Source organism: Crinia signifera, chromosome 3 (assembly GCF_055691185.1).
Source record: "Crinia signifera chromosome 3, ASM5569118v1, whole genome shotgun sequence".
Lineage (NCBI taxonomy): Eukaryota > Metazoa > Chordata > Amphibia > Anura > Myobatrachidae > Crinia > Crinia signifera.
In genome coordinates this window covers 87,808,923-87,828,534 of record NC_139219.1, presented here as the reverse complement: position 1 = coordinate 87,828,534, position 19,612 = coordinate 87,808,923, and the positions used below count along the sequence as shown (strand labels likewise).

At 47.4% G+C, this 19,612-nt stretch overlaps 1 protein-coding gene across 2 annotated transcripts in view; it reads right to left on the bottom strand.

The window, feature by feature from the left end:
• The window catches only part of LOC146063616 (sulfotransferase 6B1-like), a 41,221-nt gene that overhangs the window by 10,575 nt on the left and 11,034 nt on the right, over window positions 1–19,612 (bottom strand). For both annotated transcript variants that reach the window (XM_083176172.1, XM_083176171.1), the window contains exons 3-5: window positions 18,583–18,695; window positions 15,946–16,032; window positions 10,757–10,883 (exon numbers count right to left, since the gene is read on the bottom strand). In XM_083176172.1, the coding sequence (XP_083032298.1) occupies window positions 10,757–10,883; window positions 15,946–16,032; window positions 18,583–18,695 (327 nt within the window). The remainder of the gene's footprint in view (window positions 1–10,756; window positions 10,884–15,945; window positions 16,033–18,582; window positions 18,696–19,612) is intronic.

Here is a 19,612-nt window from a genome sequence, read left to right as displayed (position 1 = left end):
TACTGCTCCCCTACCACTCAGTAGGACCGAGGACCCTCTGCTTAGTGACCCTTCAGCCTCCAAGTGATCTTTTCTGCCAGAAGGCAGAAGGGGGGGCCGGAATTGTTATAAACGCTGGACCCCTTAATGGAACTGACCTATTCAGACCCCTGTGCACAGGTTGATTAGGACTGAGCCCCACGTAAGGTGACGTCACCTCAGTTATTTAGTTATATGGGTACACCGGTTGTCCCAATTATTTTTACTGTTATAATTGTTGTTTGTGGTATATCGTATCCAGTCGGATTTGTGTACATGCCAAAAGTATGTCTCCAATGTTGACGGTACCGCACCGACTGGCCTGATCCAGTAGTAATCTTAAAGTGGGGGTGTTTGACCCCGAGTGTCGTCACGGTACTCTGGACACATGGAGTTCGTAGGCCCAAGCGGGCACATGTGTAACTTGGTTAGGCCGCCTATTGTCGATGTTATTAAGTCTAATGGTCAACTAACCGCCTCAGTGGCAAGTTCCTGTGACCGATTAGTCCCTGTCATAGGTCCCACTGTCAAGGTGAATGTTCTTAATTGTTGTTAACTATTAATGTGCCATTGCTCCCAAGTACTGCTGCGCAGCGAGGGTCAGTGGGCATCAGTTGCTGTCATTTCATAATAAATCCGAGTTGCATCGCAGAACGTTGTCCCCTTTCACTGAAGAGTCTCTCTCTCGTCCACCAGAAGATAGAAGAGCGGACGAACCTGAGTCGCCATTGAAGCAGCAAGGTAAGGGGAACCTGTTCCCTTCGTGCACCGGCCACCACAAATTCTTTTGGCGTCACGAACAGGATCCGTGTGCACTAGGAGAGGGACAACTCAGTGAAAAATGGAGCAGCAACAAGGCGGAGGAGCGGCGCAGCAGGCAAATCCACAAAACCAAGAACAACAGGACATCCAAGACGCAACACCGGCTGCGGCTATAACCCTGCCGTACTACTTCGGGGCCCCGTGGCTCCCGACCTATAGCGGAGACGATGACCAACTACTGAAGACCCCATTTGCAGAGTTCAGGAACAACATAGAATCCACGTCCCGGATGTACAAACCAAGTGAGCAGCAGAAGGTGGAAATCCTGATTGGGCAGCTGACGGGGTCGGCACGCAGAGAAGTGGCCTCATGGCCAATGGAAGATAGAAAAAGTGCGACAGATATCCTGAAGAAAATCTTCACCACGTTCGAAACAAAGACCATCCCCGAACTGAAGATGAAACTGTACACACGCAAACAACGGCCAAATGAGACACTACGGGACTACGCTCTGAGTCTACAGGAGATGGTAAAGGCCATTAGAGCGGTGGACCCGGAAGAGGTACGAAATGCAGACGAGGCCCTAACAGTCCAATTTGTCGAAGGGGTGGCCCAAGAAAATGTTAAGATCCAATTGCGGCTGCTGAGGGCACAGATGCCAGGCAAGACCTTCCGGGACTTCAAGACGGCCGCCCTTGCCATCATCGGTAACCCCAAAAACAGGGAAGAGGGCTACCCAGAGCTGATTGGCTTCAACGAAGGAACAAACTCAGCCGGAGCTACGGCCAGTGGTACCGACAGGGCCAAACGGACTCCAGACCTGGCAGTACAGGGTGGCCAACAACCCGACAGAGATGCGATGCAGACACTCCAGAAACAAATGGAGGAACTGACCGTCGGAATGGCGGAAATGCAGAGGGAAATGCGCCGAATGGTGAGTTCACCGACACCGAGCTACGCAGAGCCGAGGTGGAGGGCCGAACGGCAAAGGCCAGCCCAAAGCAGGTGGGAACCACCCCGAGAGTACGGGCGGCGGTCTTCCGATCAGTTTGATGGCCAAGGGCGCCCGATATGCCGCCGATGTCAGGAAGTCGGGCATGTAGAAAGGAATTGCGAACAGGAGGAACATTTAAACTCCAACACCCCGAGGTCGAGGGCCGGACCTCGGGGCGAGCACAGGGAGTAGAACAAGACCCAAATCAGTGGCAGCCAAAATTCATCGGACAATGCCCATCTTGCCAGTGACCATCGAGGGAATAGAGATCCCAGCGATGCTGGACACCGGTTCCCAGATCACCACGATCCAGCTTCCGACCCTTCGACAGCACTGGGACGAGGAGCGGGTGGTCTTGCCACCCCCGTCACGGTTGCAGTTAATAGCCAGCAACGGCCTTGCCATACCCTGCGTGGGCTACTGGGAAGCTGATATCAGAATTGGAGACACGCTGCTGCCCAAACAGGGGTGTCTGGTCACCGATGTGGAAGGGGATCAGTTCGCTCCCATTATCCTAGGGATGAATGTGCTGCACCGGTGTCCCGACGAATTAGTAACCACGTTGAAGGCCAAGCTGACAAGGGGCGCGACGGCCGGGGACCAAGCCCTGCAAAAACCATCAAAGTGCTACAAGGGCATCAACAGTTCGTACCCAAGACGGGCGAAGTCGGAAAAGTCCGGTTAAAAGATGGGAAGCCGGTGAAGCTCCAACCGAACTCCGAGACAATCCTGTGGGGCAAGGCCCGATGCGGACCCAATGGTGGCAACTATGATGCGTTAGTCGAAGCAGGGCTGATTCCGGCACGGTACGATGTCGTCGTTGCAAGCGCCCTGGTGACCGTCAGGGGCGGCCGTGTCCCCGTGAGAGTACTGAACCCCCACAGCCGAGTAGTGAAAGTGTACCGCAACCAACCCATAGCGACACTGAGGTGGACCACTTTCCAAGATGTCATGCCCCCAACATCCGTGGGACAGCAGAACAGTGTGAACGCTGGTCTAGAGCAGTCATCCACTTGGTGGAGGGGCCTCCAAGTCGGGGACGAGAACACGCCGCCGAGAGAAAAGGAAGGAGTCATGGAAGTGGTGCGAGAGCACGCCGCCACCTTTAGCAAGCACCCGACCGATATCGGAGTCGTAAGGGATATCCGCCATCACATACCGAGCTGGTGCCGTTCCGTGAAGGAACGGCACCGGCCGGTAGCACCAGCCCTCTACCAACCGGTCCGCCAGATGCTGGAGGAAATGAAGTCCAGTGGTGTGATCCAGGAAAGCCATAGCCCATGGGCAGCCCCGATGGTCCTAGTTTGCAAGAAAGATGGACAGTTACGCTTCTGCGTGGACTACAGGAGACTCAACAGCGTCACCCACAAGGACTCCTACCCACTTCCCCGTATAGAGGAGTCCCTGGCGGCCCTCAAGGCCGCTAGGTACTTCTCCACCCTGGACCTGACCAGCGGATACTGGCAGGTCAGAGTCGCAGAAGAGGACAGAGAGAAGACTGCCTTCGTGACCCCCATGGGCCTTTACGAGTTTAACCGGATGCCGATTGGCCTATGCAATGCTCCCGCCACCTTCCAACGGGTGATGGAGCATTGCCTGGGCCACATGATTTTCGAGATCGTACTGCTGTACCTGGACGAAATCATTATCTTCTCAGAGTCCTACAGTGAACATCTCCAGCATTTGGGAAAGGTCTTCCGACAGTTGACCAAGTATGGGCTCAAGCTCAAGCCGGAGAAATGCCATCTCTTGAAGCCAGAAGTCAGATACCTGGGCCATGTCGTGAACGCTGAGGGGGTCGCACCCGATCCGGAAAAGACCAAAGTAGTGCTGGAATGGCCCGTACCCCAGACAGTGAAAGATATCCGGCGCTTCCTGGGGTTTGTGGGCTACTACAGGCGCTTCGTCCAAGGCTTTGCGAAGTTAGCCAGCCCCCTTGCTGAGTTACTCCGCGGGATTCCGAAGGAAGGGTACCATAAGAAGATCCCAATAGAATGGACCAAAGCCCGTCAGCAAGCCTTCGACAGCCTCAAGAGGGCCCTAGTCACTGCCCCACTGTTAGCATACCCTGACTACAGCCTCCCGTTCCGGCTCTACACAGACACCAGCAAGCAGGGGCTAGGTGCAGTAGTGGCCCAGAAGCAAGGGGGCCAAGAGAGGATCATCGCCTACGCCAGTCGCAGCCTCCGACCCACCGAACGGAACGACGCTAACTATATCGCCTTTAAGCTGGAGTTCCTGGCGCTGGTGTGGGCGGTGACTGAAAAATTTTGAGACTATCTGGCAGTTACCCCGTTTGTGGGCGTCACCGATTGTAACCATCTAGCGCATCAAGCAACAGCCCGCCTTGGCGCCCTGGAGCAGAGGTGGGCCTCACGTCTGGCGAACTACAACTACCAGATCGAGTACAGAAGCAATCGCAGCAACGCCAATGCTGACGCCCTGTCCCGCCTGCCGAATCCAGAACAGGAAGAAGAAGAGACAGATCCGAGAGAGGCGGTGGAGTTGCCGCACTTCACTGCACGGCTGTCGAAAACTGGCCAACAGCAAGCAAATATGGCCACCGTCGAGCAGGCAGCCGGTGGTGACGGGGAAGACTGGGCGAAGTGGCAACGGGAGTGCCCACACATTCAGCGAGTCAAACGCTTCTTGGTGGACCAGTACGAACCCTCACCGTCGGAGAGGGACGAGGCCCCCGCAGAGTTCCTACAGTTGTGGCGTCAGCAGGATCGGCTGGTGGTGCGAGACGGGCTAGTGTACCGCGGATGGATCGACCCGAGGACCCACCTAGCCCGAGAACAACTCCTACTGCCCAGAGCTGCAATCGACACAGTTTTGCGAGCCTACCACAAAGAATCAGGGCACTTCGGGAACAAGAAGACGGAAGCCACCCTGCGGAGTCAGTTTCACTGGCACAATCTACGTCAGGATTTCGAGACTTGGTGTAAGACCTGCCTGGTTTGCGCGACCCGGAGGCCGGCAACCACTACAGAAAAGGCACTACTCCACCCAATCTGCACCAGTAGGCCCTTGGAACTAGTGTCGCTCGACCACGTGAAGATGGAACCCAGCCCAATGGGATACACCTACACCCTCACTAAAGTGGACCACTATACCAAGTTTGCGGTGGCGGTGCCAGTGAAGGACCTGACAGCCTGCACCACGGCTGAAATCTTCTGGAGGGCGTTCGTTCGACCCTACGGGTTCCCGCAGGAAGACCTGTCCGATCAAGGCCCGGCCTTTGAATCCCAACTTTTCAAGGAACTCTGCGCCTACTACGGGTGCAACAAACTGCACACCACCCCCTATCACCCCCAGGGGAACGCTCCAGGGGAACGTATGAACCAGACGCTCCTCCACATGCTCCGCACGCTGTCAGCGACCCGAATGGCCTAGATTGTTGGCCGAATTGACTGGGGTGAAGAGCCGGATGGCGAAGCCGCACTCTTGACTCCGTTGCCCACTGGCAGGTGATGCTGAGAGGGGAACCCGGAAAGTCGGCTCCTGATTGGCCAGAATTCATTCTTAGTCCAGACGCCGAGGAGGAAACATCTCTGCGGCTCTGACAATCGGGGAGCTGCCGGAATCGCCCGGCAGCTTGAAAAAGAAGCCAGAAGATGGAAGAAGATGGAAGAATGCCTGGACTACGTCGGACCAAGCCAGAAGAACTTCCATGGAGGACCTGGGTGAGTTGGATTTCCTTCCACAGGTCCACCATGGATTTCTTCGGACCCGGACCTGACGCCGACGCCGACATGAAGATCGACATGGTGAAGAAAGATGACATGATCCGGAACCAGGACAAGGCACCGGATCAAGACTCTGGGACCTACCTACAGGATCAAGATAGGTAAGTATCAGTGTGTGTGTAATGTATGTATTAAACTTTTATTTTTCAGGTGTCAGTGTGTATTTATTTAACTATTTTTTTTTACTGTGGAACTACAAGACCCAGCCGGCCCTTTAATGCTCGCAGGCTGGGACTTGTGGTTCACCAAGTCCCAGCTTGCAGGGGAGGCTTGCTGGGACTCATAGTTCCACAGTTTAAAACAATAGTTTATTGTTCTATATTTTACACCAAGATCAGCCCGGTGGCCACCGCACAGGGCCACCGGGGACAGCACCAGGCTTCAGCCTGGTCAGGTAAGTCCTGGAGGGGGGGGGGGCCCTCGCCAGGCTGACTGGCCGGGGGGGACTTGTATAAAAAGTCTCCCCCCGGCTGTGGCATTACCCTGCTGGCTGGTTTGGCCTGGGGCTGGTTCTTAAAATACGGGGGACCCCTAGTCATTTTGTCCCCCGTATTTTGGGAACCAGCCCCGGACCTGGAGCCTGGGGCTGGTTGTTAAAAATCGTGGAACCCCTATTTGTCGGGTTCCCTGATTTTTTATTACCGGCCCCGGCTCCTTCAGCCTGGTGCTGGTTACAGCTGTGGGGGGGACCCCACGCCGTTTTTTTTTCTATTTTTTTTTTTCTATTTTTTTTTACACACTGCAGCCTGCACGGATCTGACTGATCCGTGCAGACTGCCAGAAAAATTCGTATTAGCGGCCGTATATACGGCCAGCTAATACGAATGAATACGACATCGGAGGGTTACAAAGCAGTCGTATATGACTGCTTTGTAATTTCCCCTCCGGAACACGACTTTGCATACGACTGAAACAGTCGTATGCAGTCGTAGGGAAAATACTAATACGAAAAACTAGGTTTTTCATATTAGTAAATTTCCCCCTACATGTCAAAGCACCACATGTAATTTATCACATGCAAGGCTGCTGTCCAGGAAGGTCTCGAGCGGCTCAAGGGGGCAGCAGTGTATGGACACATTTAGGGCCTAATTCAGACTAATTCAGACCTGATCGCAGGGCACATATTGTTTGGAAATGGACAAATCCATGTGCACTACCAGTGGGGCTGATATACCTGAAAATGTGAGAGTTACATTTAGGTGGGGTGTTTTCAAACGGATATCTATATTGCTGTGTAAAAATAAAGCAGCCAGTATTTACCCTGCACAGAAAAAAAATGACTCACCCAAATTTAACTCTCTCTATACATATTACATTTGCCCCACCTGCAGTGCAGCATGGTTTTTCCTATTTGCTAACAAAGGACCTGATTCAGACCTGTTCGCTATGCTGTGTGTAACCGCAGCCTAGTGAAAAGGTAAATGCCGCCCGTCCGAATGATTCTGCCCCCCCTCCTCCCATAACCAAGTCCCCTTATGTGTACTTGAAGACATCCCCTTGCATTCAGCCGAACAGAAGAGAACTCATTTGAACCATCGAATGAGTGTTTTCCCCTTCGGTATTAAAATTCAGTCTAGACTGACTTTTATTCCTCCCGCTATCTGCCAAATTCGTGGCGGGCGCTGATATCATTTGACATGAGAGAGAAAAAGGTAGGTTTGGAGAAGGTGTAGAAGGAGAAAGACGAGAAGAAGATGTCCTGCTAACCATGATGCTGTGGAAGATGCTCAGGAAGATTAGAGGCCTTCAGTATATCAGGGAAGCAGAGGAGGTAATGGTATAATTCGACTGATTAAACTAATTAAAAACTTTCAATTGGTTATTTGGTCATGGGGGGGGTGGTTGGGAAATTTAAAGTAAGTATTTTAGGAAAAATAGGATTTGCTCTAAAGCTGCAAGAAATGACCACATCTGATTTTCTCTGCTTCAATTGAATATTAAAACCTTCTGTCTGTGAATAAAACCCATGCCGCAAAGTTGTTCAAAATATTGCCCGCAATTGAATATACCCTTTCTTGGACTGCTCTGATATTCCTACACCACCTGATGTATTGCACACATTGGATCCAACTATTCCTCATCTTTGTTCTGCTCAATTACAGGAGGCCCCATTTTTTGTATTCTCCCATCACACCATTACACTCCTGTAAGAGACTAATCAAATGAGTACATTAGTATATACTGTGCTTGCTATACCTATGTCTATTTACAGTATATATGATTATTCACATGTGATTCAGGTTTTGATTTATGATTTATTTATCTGTCTAATAGTTACCAGCCCGTCAAAATTAAAGAACATCATTAATTGCAGCAGCTGTGCACTCCCAAATGGAGCAACACATGACTGAATTGATTAGGTGCCATCTGGTGTCCACCAGCATGCACAACACTTGAATCCCCCCATAAAGGTTAGAAGCAGCATTAGAATTTTATTATATAGGACGCAATTATTTGGGGTTTTGTATAGCCCATCCCCCAAGCCATCTACAGTACATCATATTTACAGTATGTATTTCTTACATCTCTGCTGATTCAAGCATTCAGTTAAGCAGAAGTGCCAGAGCTAGATGCACTATCACCTGCTAGAGACAGCAACAAGAAGAATAGAAACATTTAACAGAAATGCTAGTCATTTATCAGAGACGTAGGGGGAATTTACTTGTGAATGTATATCTCATGGCTGATTTCCCACGGCACCCGACCCATGAATGTATATCTCATGGCTGATTTCCCACGGCACCCAACCCATGAATGTATATCTCATGGCTGATTTCCCACGGCACCCGACCCATGAATGTATATCTCATGGCTGATTTCCCACGGCACCCGACCCATGAATGTATATCTCATGGCTGATTTCCCACGGCACCCGACCCATGAATGTATATCTCATGGCTGATTTCCCACGGCACCCGACCCATGAATGTATATCTCATGGCTGATTTCCCACGGCACCCGACCCATGAATGTATATCTCATGGCTGATTTCCCACGGCACCCGACCCATGAATGTATATCTCATGGCTGATTTCCCACGGCACCCGACCCATAAATGTATATCTCATGGCTGATTTCCCACGGCACCGGACCCATCATAAAGTGAAGTCAAGATCTTGCCTAAAAGTGTTCTCTAAGGGTAACTAGCACTTTTGGGATAATTGGACTTGGTGAAATGGTGCAAATCATGCTGTTATTGCTGGCAATTAAATGTTGAGACAGTAGCCATTAGGCCAACAATTGAATAACACTGATACATTAGTTCCAAAATCTAGTCGATTTGAGAGTAGATGTGATGCTTGATCCACTACAGCAGTGGTTCCCAACCCTGGTCCTCAAGTACCCCCAACAGTGCACGTTTTGCAGGTCTCCACACAGGATCACAGGTGATATAATTAGCTCCACCTTTGGATCTTTTAAAATGTGTCTGAATAACGAGTGCACCTGTGTACCTGCCGGGTGACCTGGAAAACGTGCACTGTTGGGGGTACTTGAGGACCAGGGTTGGGAACTACTGCACTAGAGAGTAAACTCGCTAACAAACTTGGATACTCTACCTTTCTTTTTATATATATGTATAATTGTCTACCTTGTATGTTTTCCCACTGCTCAGCATTGCATCATTGTAGAGCGCTGCCCAGCATTTCAGATTTTTACTGCAGGTGCGGACCGTGCGGGACTCCTCCAGGGGTAGAACTGGTGTGTTGTGGGCAGGACCGGATTGGCCATCTGGCCTTTCTGGCAAATGCCAGAGTGGATGATGGCCAGGTGGGCCAATTTACCACTCCATGGTTTAAGCCCCGCCTCCTGATCAGCTCACAGCATGCGGCGGCTCTCTCTCTGCGCCGATCGGGCCCAGGAGAGGGGGGCAAATCTCATGTGGCTATTCTCCTCTCTCTCCGGAAAGCCAGGATCAGCAGTGCACGCATGCCCAGTGCATGCGTGCATGTGTTCGGCATGCGACAAAGGTCGCGTGCATGGACAAATGGCAGGTACAATTAGGCTGCCCTGTCCATCACTGGTTGTGGGCCCAGATGCAAAACTATCATTTGGGCCCCCCTCCTCCACATCAACCCAAGTTCACAATATGCAACACAGCAGTGGGTGACAGGGAGAGGCAGAGGGTAACAGGGAGAGGCAGGAGGAGGCAGAGTATGACAGGGAAACAGTGAGTGACAGGAAGAAGGTGACAACCAGCAGTGAGCCCCGTAGTCATCAGGGGCCAAGGTGCAATACAGCTGCTGCACCAATGGTTGTTCTGTCTCTGGGCTCCTGGTATTTTTGGAACCTGCTGACATCTCTGGGCAGGGTGCGACTACAGTTATGGATCACAATTTGGTAAGGGCCCTTTAAACATTTTTTTTTTTAGGTTAAAGTCTTAGTTCTCACCTACAGAGGAAGCCACGCCCATCTATCCGGTTTTCCCGACATCCTGCCCCATGAGAAATGTCCCAGAAATGTCACAAGGCTCACTATTGTGAAAGTATGTAATTGCACTGCTTCGCAGCTGGGTGGCGATTGCTCCACTGATGAATAGTACAGTACAGTGCCGCGGGTGGATACTGTACAGTGTGATGTGCCATTGCTATTCACCATCCACCTTCGCTTCTACTTTTTAATTAGTTATGCTATGTAGTTGCTGAATTAGCACTAGGGACTCGGTGGAGAAAGGTATGCCGCACTTAGCACTGTAAGCACAGACATTTCCCTCCGGCTGAAATTGCGTCTATGTACAGTATGTGCAGTAAAATGTACAATGGAATGTACACCTTAGACCAGTGGTTCCCAAACTGTGTGCCGTGGCTCCCTGGGGTGGCTCGGGTCACATGCAGGGGTGCCGCAGCTTGGTGGTCCAGGACCAACTCAAATTATTAATGGTTAATTATTTATGAGCAAGACCAGTGCTGGTGGCTGGCAATCATAGAATGTGTACAAACAGAAGCAAATCCTGCCCTTTACCACATAACTGCCGCTAAGAATCGCATATAAACCCAATCTAATTCATTTTCTTTGGACCTAGGGGTGCCGTGAAAAAAATTCTGATTCTCTAGGGTGCCCTGAATCAAAAAAGATTGGGAACCTCTGCCTTAGACATATTTTCCCGAGAACCTCCTAAGCTTTAATCATGGAATGGAATTAGATATTTGTTTTGAATTCAAAAAGTATAGAAGTCTTGACATTCTCAGAACCTAACATTTCTGCACCTTATACATTATTTGCATTAGTAACTCACTGTTTCCACTCATAAAGTCTTTGAAGAACAAGTTCCAAGAGCTGTATGTAGGAAGCACAGGATGGCTGTTATGGAAATGGTAATAAGACACTGCTGCGTCCTTTGGGTTCCGAAGAATAAACAAGATCTATAAAAAGCAAAATAGATAGGTAGTGATCTTGTCCATCTAGATCCCTATGGGGCCTACACACATAGCAATTTAGGGGCAATTTCTAATAGATCTCACTAGATCGCTTATTATTATTATTATTATTATTATTATAATTTTATTTATAAGGCGCCACAAGTGTTTCGCAGCGCCGTACAAAGGAACAATACAGGGAAACAAAACTTGGCATAACATTGAATAAATAACAAAATTACAGTACAAATAAAGAGCGCCACAGATCAATACACATTACAGCTTGGATATAAGTGGTGAGGACTCAATCAACATACAACTAGAGGCTTGAGGCCAATGATGGAGAGGAGTATGCAGACGAAGATGGTCACTGAGTGTTGGAGTAAAGGAGACCTGTGAGTGAAATGTGAAGAGAAGTGGGCTTTGACAACAGGAGGGAAGAGGGCCCTACTCAGAGGAGCTTACAATCTAGTGCACTTACAGCGCTCTGTGTGTAGGGGCATAGTGATAGCATACGTGGCCTTGCTCCTCGCAATCACCGGCAAATAATATCCAGCATGCTGGATAAATCTAGGTAATCGATGGGGTCGCCGGACAAGGCCAGTGTTCTCAGTGGAGATCACTGGCCCTGACAAATCACTAAGCACACAGAACTGGCACATCGATGTGTGCTGAGCGACCTTGCTGAGCGTTCTAAATGATCTAGTATCGCTCAGAATGACGCTCAGCATCTCCCCATGTATAAGCCCCTTTAGAATACACAAGTGAGTTAGCCCCCATCAACTATGCAGAAATATCTGATGCCACAAATCTCTTCAGATTTCACATGAACTCTCCAAGGAATTTGATCTGACCTCTATTCAATTCAGATAGATCTGACCAGATCTATCTGATGCAGACAGATCACATCAGATATTCATACCCCCCAAATGTCCCGATTACAGCAGGACAGACTAGCTTTTTGGAGACTGTCCCGCTGTCCCTCCTGTGGGTGGCAATGTCCCGGGGGTGGGGGGCAGTTTGGGGGAGCCGAGATCACCACTGCACTGAGGGCCTTATTCTGGTTGAGGCGGTCCGTTCCGAATTCTTTCGGAGGGCGCTTTTTAGCTATCTGCGCATGTGCAACGTAGTGTCTGCGCACTCGTTCTCACCAAGACCGTCTACAAATGTGCACCGAACTCCCTCGGGAAATATGGGCGTAATATGGGCATCATGTGGGCGTACACAAGGGCGCAGTTTCAAAGTGGGCAAAACTGGGCGTAAATATGGGCGTACACGTGGGAGTGCACGAACAGTGGTAGGCGTGCATTCGGACCGGACACCAAGTGCAAGCGAACCAACACGGCAGTCCATAAGCAAGTTTCCGTTCTTGGAGAGCCCTGGTTCATGCGCTAGGCCAGGACAGGCCAACCTGTGGCTCTCCAGATGTTGTGAAACTACAAATCCCAGCATGCCTTGCCACAGTTTTAACACTCCCTTATAGCAAAACTGTGGCAAGGCATGATGGGATTTGTAGTTTGACAACATCTGGAGAGCCACAGGTTGGCCAGGCCTGCGCTAGGCATTCGGATCGCCCAATTAGTACGCCCGCACCTTAAACACTCGCAGCTGACCACAATACAATCCACTCCTCTACTCATAAGTGATTAATTACACTCTTTTCACAGGTTCAATTGGAACCACTAAGACAGGGAAAGGGGCAACAATGAAGTAATAACACTTAACATGATGTAAGGGTTAATCTAAAGTGCAAGAAATGTGTTTAATTAACAATTAGGAAGTAATTGATTACATTTAAAAATAATCTATGTGTTATGAGGTAGGCTAATTGGATAAGTGTGTCATGTCGCAGAAGCATGACTTCCAAATAGATTAGTGAGGTTTGCGGAAATACACCAACTCGGTGCCTATGGTCAGCTTCCCGTCCGTTCGGACGCAGTAAGACCGTGCAGAATCTTTGTGTTCCCACCGCACAGGCACGTTTGGATGCAGTCTGAAGACACTCCCTCTTCTTAGCGAGTCCGTCCGAATGGATGCGGACGACCTGTGGGCGTGTGTTCTTAGAATGTCCGCCGTGCGTGGTGTTCGGTCATTTCCGAAAGAAGTCGGAACGGACCGCACCAAGAAGAATAAGGCCCTGAGAGCAGCCGGTGATTGCAGAGGAGATGCTGTACACATAGGTGCCGATTTATGTTTTTGCTGGTGGGTGCTCAAGCCAAAAATATAGAGGAGTGGCTTCATGTGGACGGGGTGTGGCCACAAAATAATACCAATTTATATTCTGGAGCACAGTTGTCTCCAATATGCAAATTACGGCAACAGAGTTCCACATACATAAATTCCCCCACAGTGCAGGTACATAAATGCCCCCACAGTGCAGGTACTCCGCGGACAGAATACACTCTTCCCGGGACACTGTTTCCCAGGTGGCGGGTCCGGCAATGTGGGTGCTGTAGCCGCAAATTAGCAAGTTAATATGGCGGCCCAGCAGCGGGACTCGGGCCCGTGGGTGCTCATCAATTTCCGTGGATACTCGGGCCCTTGAGCACCCACAGAATCAACACCTATGGCTGTACACATGCACAGGGAGAGTGACAAGGGGGACCGCAGGGAACATGACATTGGGGACAGTGACAGCATGGATGCAGGGAAAGAGACAGTGACAGCGGGATCGCAGGGAGAGTGACAGTGGTGACAGTGACATAGAGGATGGAGGGAGAGTGACAGTGGGGACAGTGACAGAAGAGACGTAGGGAGAGTGGGGACACCCAGCAGAGGATGCGGCGACTGGAGGATGGGGGAGAGCCGGGCCAACTTGCAGGGGATGTGGTGGCTGGAGGAGGGAGGGAAGCTGGGCCACCCAGCGGGCCAATCCTTCAGATGTATCACATCTGAAGCACACAGAAGCCATTGGATATGCCCAGGATGGCTTCAGATTAGATAGATCCTGGCTGCAGTGTCAAGGATCTATCAGACACAACCGATTTGACCTGTTTTCTTCAGATCAGTCATTCAGATCTGTCTGTATCTGAAGAAAACAGGCCAAATCGGACTAGTGGATGGGGGCCTCTAGGATGCCACAAACAGTATAGAATGTTTTTACAGTGATTTTAACAATACCTTTCAGTTCATGCAGGCTTAAGGGTAATTTGGTATATTTAGCATTTCACACTCATTACCTTAAAACTTAAATAGGCTTTGGGCACTAACTCTTGACTGGGCCCGCCACAAACAAGAGCAGGTGTGGTCACACCCTATTTTAAATATTGTATGTATATTGGATATGAAGAACCTGCAAACAATAGGGACTTGATCATACCATCTTACACCTCCCTCACAGGCACATGCTCCACTCTTAGGTGGAAATTTACTAAGAATACGAATATGATTGTTCTTATTCGTATTCTTAATACGAATGAATACGACTGCATGCGGCTGTTTTAGCCGTATGCAAATCCGTATTCCGGAGGGGAATTTACAAAGAAGTCAAATACGACTGCTTTGTAATCCCTGATGTTGTATTCATTTGTATTCATTCGTATTAGCAGCCGTATATACAGCTGCAGTGTGTAACAAAAATAGAAAATAAATAAATTTAAAAAACGGCGTGGCCAGGCTGAAAGAGTCAGGGCTGGTATTAAAAAAATCATGAAACCATGACTGATCTGTGCAGGCTGAAGACAAATAGCCAGGAAACTGAAGTGTATTTTCCAGACGTATTTGAATGGTAATTAGTGGGCGTATCCTGCTAATTACCTGGTATTGAAAATACGGTCGGTTAGTAATTTAGGCATCATCATTCTTTTGAATGGTGATTCCCGTCGTATTCTGTCGACGGTGTATTCATTCGTATTTGTAAATACAAATACAAATGTCCCATCAATAGGAATATGAATAATCGTATTTTTGGCATAGTAAATGCCAAAAATACGAATACGCCCAAAAAAAAATCGTATTTTACTATGAAAATACAATATTTTTTTACGAATTTAGCTTAGTAAATTTTCCCCTTAGTATCCATGCACATACTGTAATTTGATGCAAAAGAAATGTGTACAGTTGATTAATATGTATTTAAACATTTTTTTTCCATACATTTTTAAAACAATTGACTCTATCTACCATGGACCCCGGATGTTTGGATGGCGATGTCTCCTACCATCCTTTTCCATGCCTCAGCAAAACACATTAAAGAGTAAATAGCATGCACTGGCATGTGTATTAAAATACCAACTGGGACCACATTAAAGGCCTAATGGGCTTGGAGATTAAAATGTTCAAGGGCCTATTATGAAAGTGGAGGAGGTGATACCAATGCCATGTAGGCATGGAGAACCCATATATACCCATGTCTCTCTAAATATATAAAAGGACAAAATTGCATACTGTAAAAGAGTAAAATAGGAATGCAATTTTAATACTTCGAATTTAGGGCCAACCAGGTGGCCAGATTTGATCATCATGATGACGGACCTAATGTTAATCATTAGACCAACATTGGAATACTGACTGCCCGGACTTGACAGGAGGGCGGGCGCTAGGAAGCCCCTTGCGGGCTTTGTGGCTTGCTGCGCTTGCCACAGGTTCTATTCTCCCTCTATGTGGGGTTGTAGAATAGCCCCTGTAAGTCGGGATCCCAACAGTTGGGCTTTAAACAATCGTGATACCAACATCGGTCTACTGATCATCGGGATTCCGACTATTGGGAGGATATCCGGGACATGTGTTAAAAGCAGGGTACCGATGATGCAAACCAGTTGAAATAATTAATTCTGGGTTATATCATACATTATATTAATGCAGAGAAACATGATTTAATACAAAATGTAATTGTTAATGTTGACATGTCACATGTCGGCATAGTGAACATGTCAACTGAATGTCGACAAAATATACCTCATCCATTTTTATATAAATTGCCCTTTAGATTTTATCCATAAGCCATAATCCTTAAAGATAGAATTGATAACAAATTGTGGTTGATCTTTTTTTGCACATAAAATAGACAAATTTTGCTATAGTATAAGAAGTAACAGTAGAACTAGTAATAGAAAAGCAGGTACTATACCTTGGGCTTCTTAAGAAATGATTTGGGTGCATTCTCATAAGTCAGGTGTGATGCAAAGACTCGCGGTGAAGGTTGTTCTTTCAGATACTTACGAGACAAAAGGACAGTGTGATTAGTAAAAAAATAAGAGACAGGCAGTGTGACTCAGTGGCGTCAATTAGTCCCAGTTGCCTGGAAGCAAGATAAATATTGGTGCCCCCCCCCCCCCCCCACACACACACACACACACACACACACATACACACTCAGCACCATTTAATAATTATATGTACACACAGATAAACAACACATATATGTATTTAATCTACAGAAGCGATATTCACTGCTTTCAATTAACTGAATCAGACTTGTAGGAGAGGAGAGGTGCCCCCTTGGGAGCAGGAGCCAGGGGGCAGATGACTCCATTGAGTCCCAGAGATACGCCTCTGGTATGACTCCTGAAAATTGGATTAATGGGAATGAGAAACAGACAGCAAATAATTACTTACCGTATATACTCGAGTATAAGTCGACCCAAATATAAGCCGAGGCACCTATTTTTACATAAAAAAACTGGGAAAACTTATTGACTTAAGTGGGACCCTCACTCGAGTATAAGCCAAGGGGGGCTTTTTCAGCATAAAAAATGGTCTGAAAAAGTAGGCTTATACTCGAGTATATATGGTACTCTTGAAATCTAGTTTCAGGGAGATTATAGTTGATTACAATATATAGTTGAGTACAATTTCACAGAGAACCGTGTTGCGGAAACGTGCCATGCTCCACCCAAAGAGTGTGTCTAGCGCCATATATGGGTGTATATATACTTAAATGCTTACAGCAAGATATTTCTGTATTACATTATCAACTATATATTTTGGGAAACCTAGCAAGTATTGATCATTTTCTGTCTGCGAAAATAGATTTTTTTTATTTTATTTGCAACTACCTGTATTTGCTGTGATATTTATTTTATTCTAACTCAGCACAATATACAAAATAATAAATGTGATGCCTATGCCAGGGATTCCCAAACTGTGCGCCTAGGCTCCCTGGGGTGCCTCGGAGCACTTGCAGGGGTGCTTCGGTTTGGTGGTCCAGAACCGATTCAAATTATTTATAGTCAATGTACTGTAATAGACAAAATCAGTGCTTGTGGCTTCCAGTTTTAAAATATATTGATAAACAGTAGTGAATCTACATAACTGGACCTAAGAATGACATATAAGCACAATATATTTAATTTAATATTGTTTTCTGAAATTCTCAGTAGCAAACTTTGCACCTATTGGTGCCGTGACAACTATTCTGATAATCTAGGGTGCCGTGATGCAAAAAAGTTTGGGAACCACTGGCCTATGCAATAAAATCCAAATGCAATTTAAACTTGTGTAAATTCTCACTTCTGTGATCATCTCTTGGTAGAAAAATTAATTTTAAAAATTTGCATTGCTTTTTTTTGTGTTTAAAGACTAGATGGGCCAAGTGGTTCTTATCTGTGATCAAATTCTATTCTGGCAGCAGGGCATACTGAGAGGGATCCGTGACAGATCTCTCACACAGCGCTGTGGAGAGAGGGTATGGTACTTATGTATTATCTGGGCTTCCATGTTAAATGCACCCCATTTTTTCATACCCCTACTATCCAACTACGCATGGAGTTGATTTTATATAGTGTGGCGAGCGCAGCGAGCCACCGTGCCCGAAGCGTGGTGAGCGCAGCGAGCCCCGCGAGGGGACGCGGTCTCATAAGAAAAATGGGAGCCCAGATATTACATAAGTACCGAGGGTATCTTCAGAAAAAGCTGTTGATTACTACCGCAGTGTTGCCGCGATGGAGCATACAGAAATGTGATAGAAACCCAGTTAACGGGGTTTTTACCGCATTTTCGTTTTACAGCATTCCGCCCAGTGTGATTACTGAAAACAAGACATAAGACTGAATTCAAACTGGATCGCACGGCTGAGAATTCGCAGGTGGGATGATTGTATGCATTCGCGAGGCAATCCTGCAATCGTGGATGCTGAAAAGAACCCGCAAAGTGCCGTTGACGGATCTGATCCGATAGATTAAACCTACAGCACGTGCAATCTGTAGGGTCGTACTGATGCGCACGGGACTGCGAATCGGGTCAAATGGTATGTCACATACATTCGATTTGGGACGATTTTTGGCCCGACCCATCGGGATTGGTTGAAATCTTACCAGTGTATGGGGGCCTTTGGAAGGGAGGGTTAGGGTTAGGTTGTGGGGTGAGGGGGCTTGGTTTAGGCCATAGGGTGCTGGGATTAGGAGTAGGAATTAGCAGGGAGGGGTAGGGATAAACTGCGGGAGTGGTGCTAGTCTGCGTGGAGGTAGGCTTAGAGGGGCAGGAGAAAGCGAAATATACTTTCTTAACCCCGATTCTCTCCTTCGGGGTGATGATGATCATCCCCATTTGGTCTATTCAATTTTGATACAGGGACATTGTGGGTATAGTGGCTCTAATAAGTTAAGGATCCTAATAGCTGGTACATCTAGCCGTAACCTTATCATTTGTATCTGCTGCTTTGTGAAACAGAATAATCTTTGGCAGCTTAAGTAATGACTAAATTATTCAAGAATTATTTACATTATACAGTTTTTCAGATAACATAAAGGGAATGTTCTACACAAACCTCATATTTTTCAGGTTTTCCAAACTCAAGCATAATATCATTGTCAACTGTGGGCTCTTTGTTGTGCATTGCAAGTAGCATTTCATGAAGTATCTTTATTGACCAGTTAGTGCCTATAAAACAAAATATATGCAACTATGATACATAAAGTACATAAAGAAGTTACTATAATGCATACAAATGTAGACTATAACATAAAGTATGTGTAGTAATAATAATAATTTTATTTATATAGCGCTCTTTCGCCAATAGGACTCAAGGCGCTTACAAAACGCAGTCATTACATTGACAAGAAATAAAATGTGCTTTGGTTCTAAAAATGTATTTTTATTTTTTGGGGAGGCTCCAAAGTCTGTCTGTAGGACAGTTTAAAAATAGGGAGACACACCAACTGCCATTCCAAACTGAATCACTGGCAGTTGGTATTTCTCCCCTTTTTTAATTTTGGACTCTGCTGCAGCCCCACCGTTGGAGCCACCACTGCTTATTACCAATTTAAAATGAAGGGGTTGAAATGCAGGTGTGCTGTGTATACTCCAAGGCTACTCCGCAGCCTTATCAGGGTATTTTTCATAAAAAAATACCCCGAGTACTGGCTGCATATGTGTCTCGATTGGCCACCTGCTTCCTGTCAGGACAACCACCTCATGTGCACAGTGCTCACTTGAGCGCTGATCACCGATCCATGGGTAGGTGAGTATGATTTTTTTTAAATTACATTGATCAGCTCATTTGACCATCATAGAGGGTCACACTGTTCCGGTCCCCACACAGCTTCCTCTTCCTAGGTGTTAAGAAAGCTGTGCAGGGGTAGGAGAACTGCAGCGAGTCCTGTGATTCGCCAGCTGATGCTTGCATTATTAACACATGGCTCTCTGGGCCTAATTAAGAGATGTTTTGGTACTTATGTAGTATCTGGGCGTCCGATTTAGAAATCGGATCGGATCGCATCGCATCGCATGCGACCAAATCGTATGCAATGCGATGGTCAAGATTTTTCCATAGGATTCAATGTTAATGTGGTCTGAGT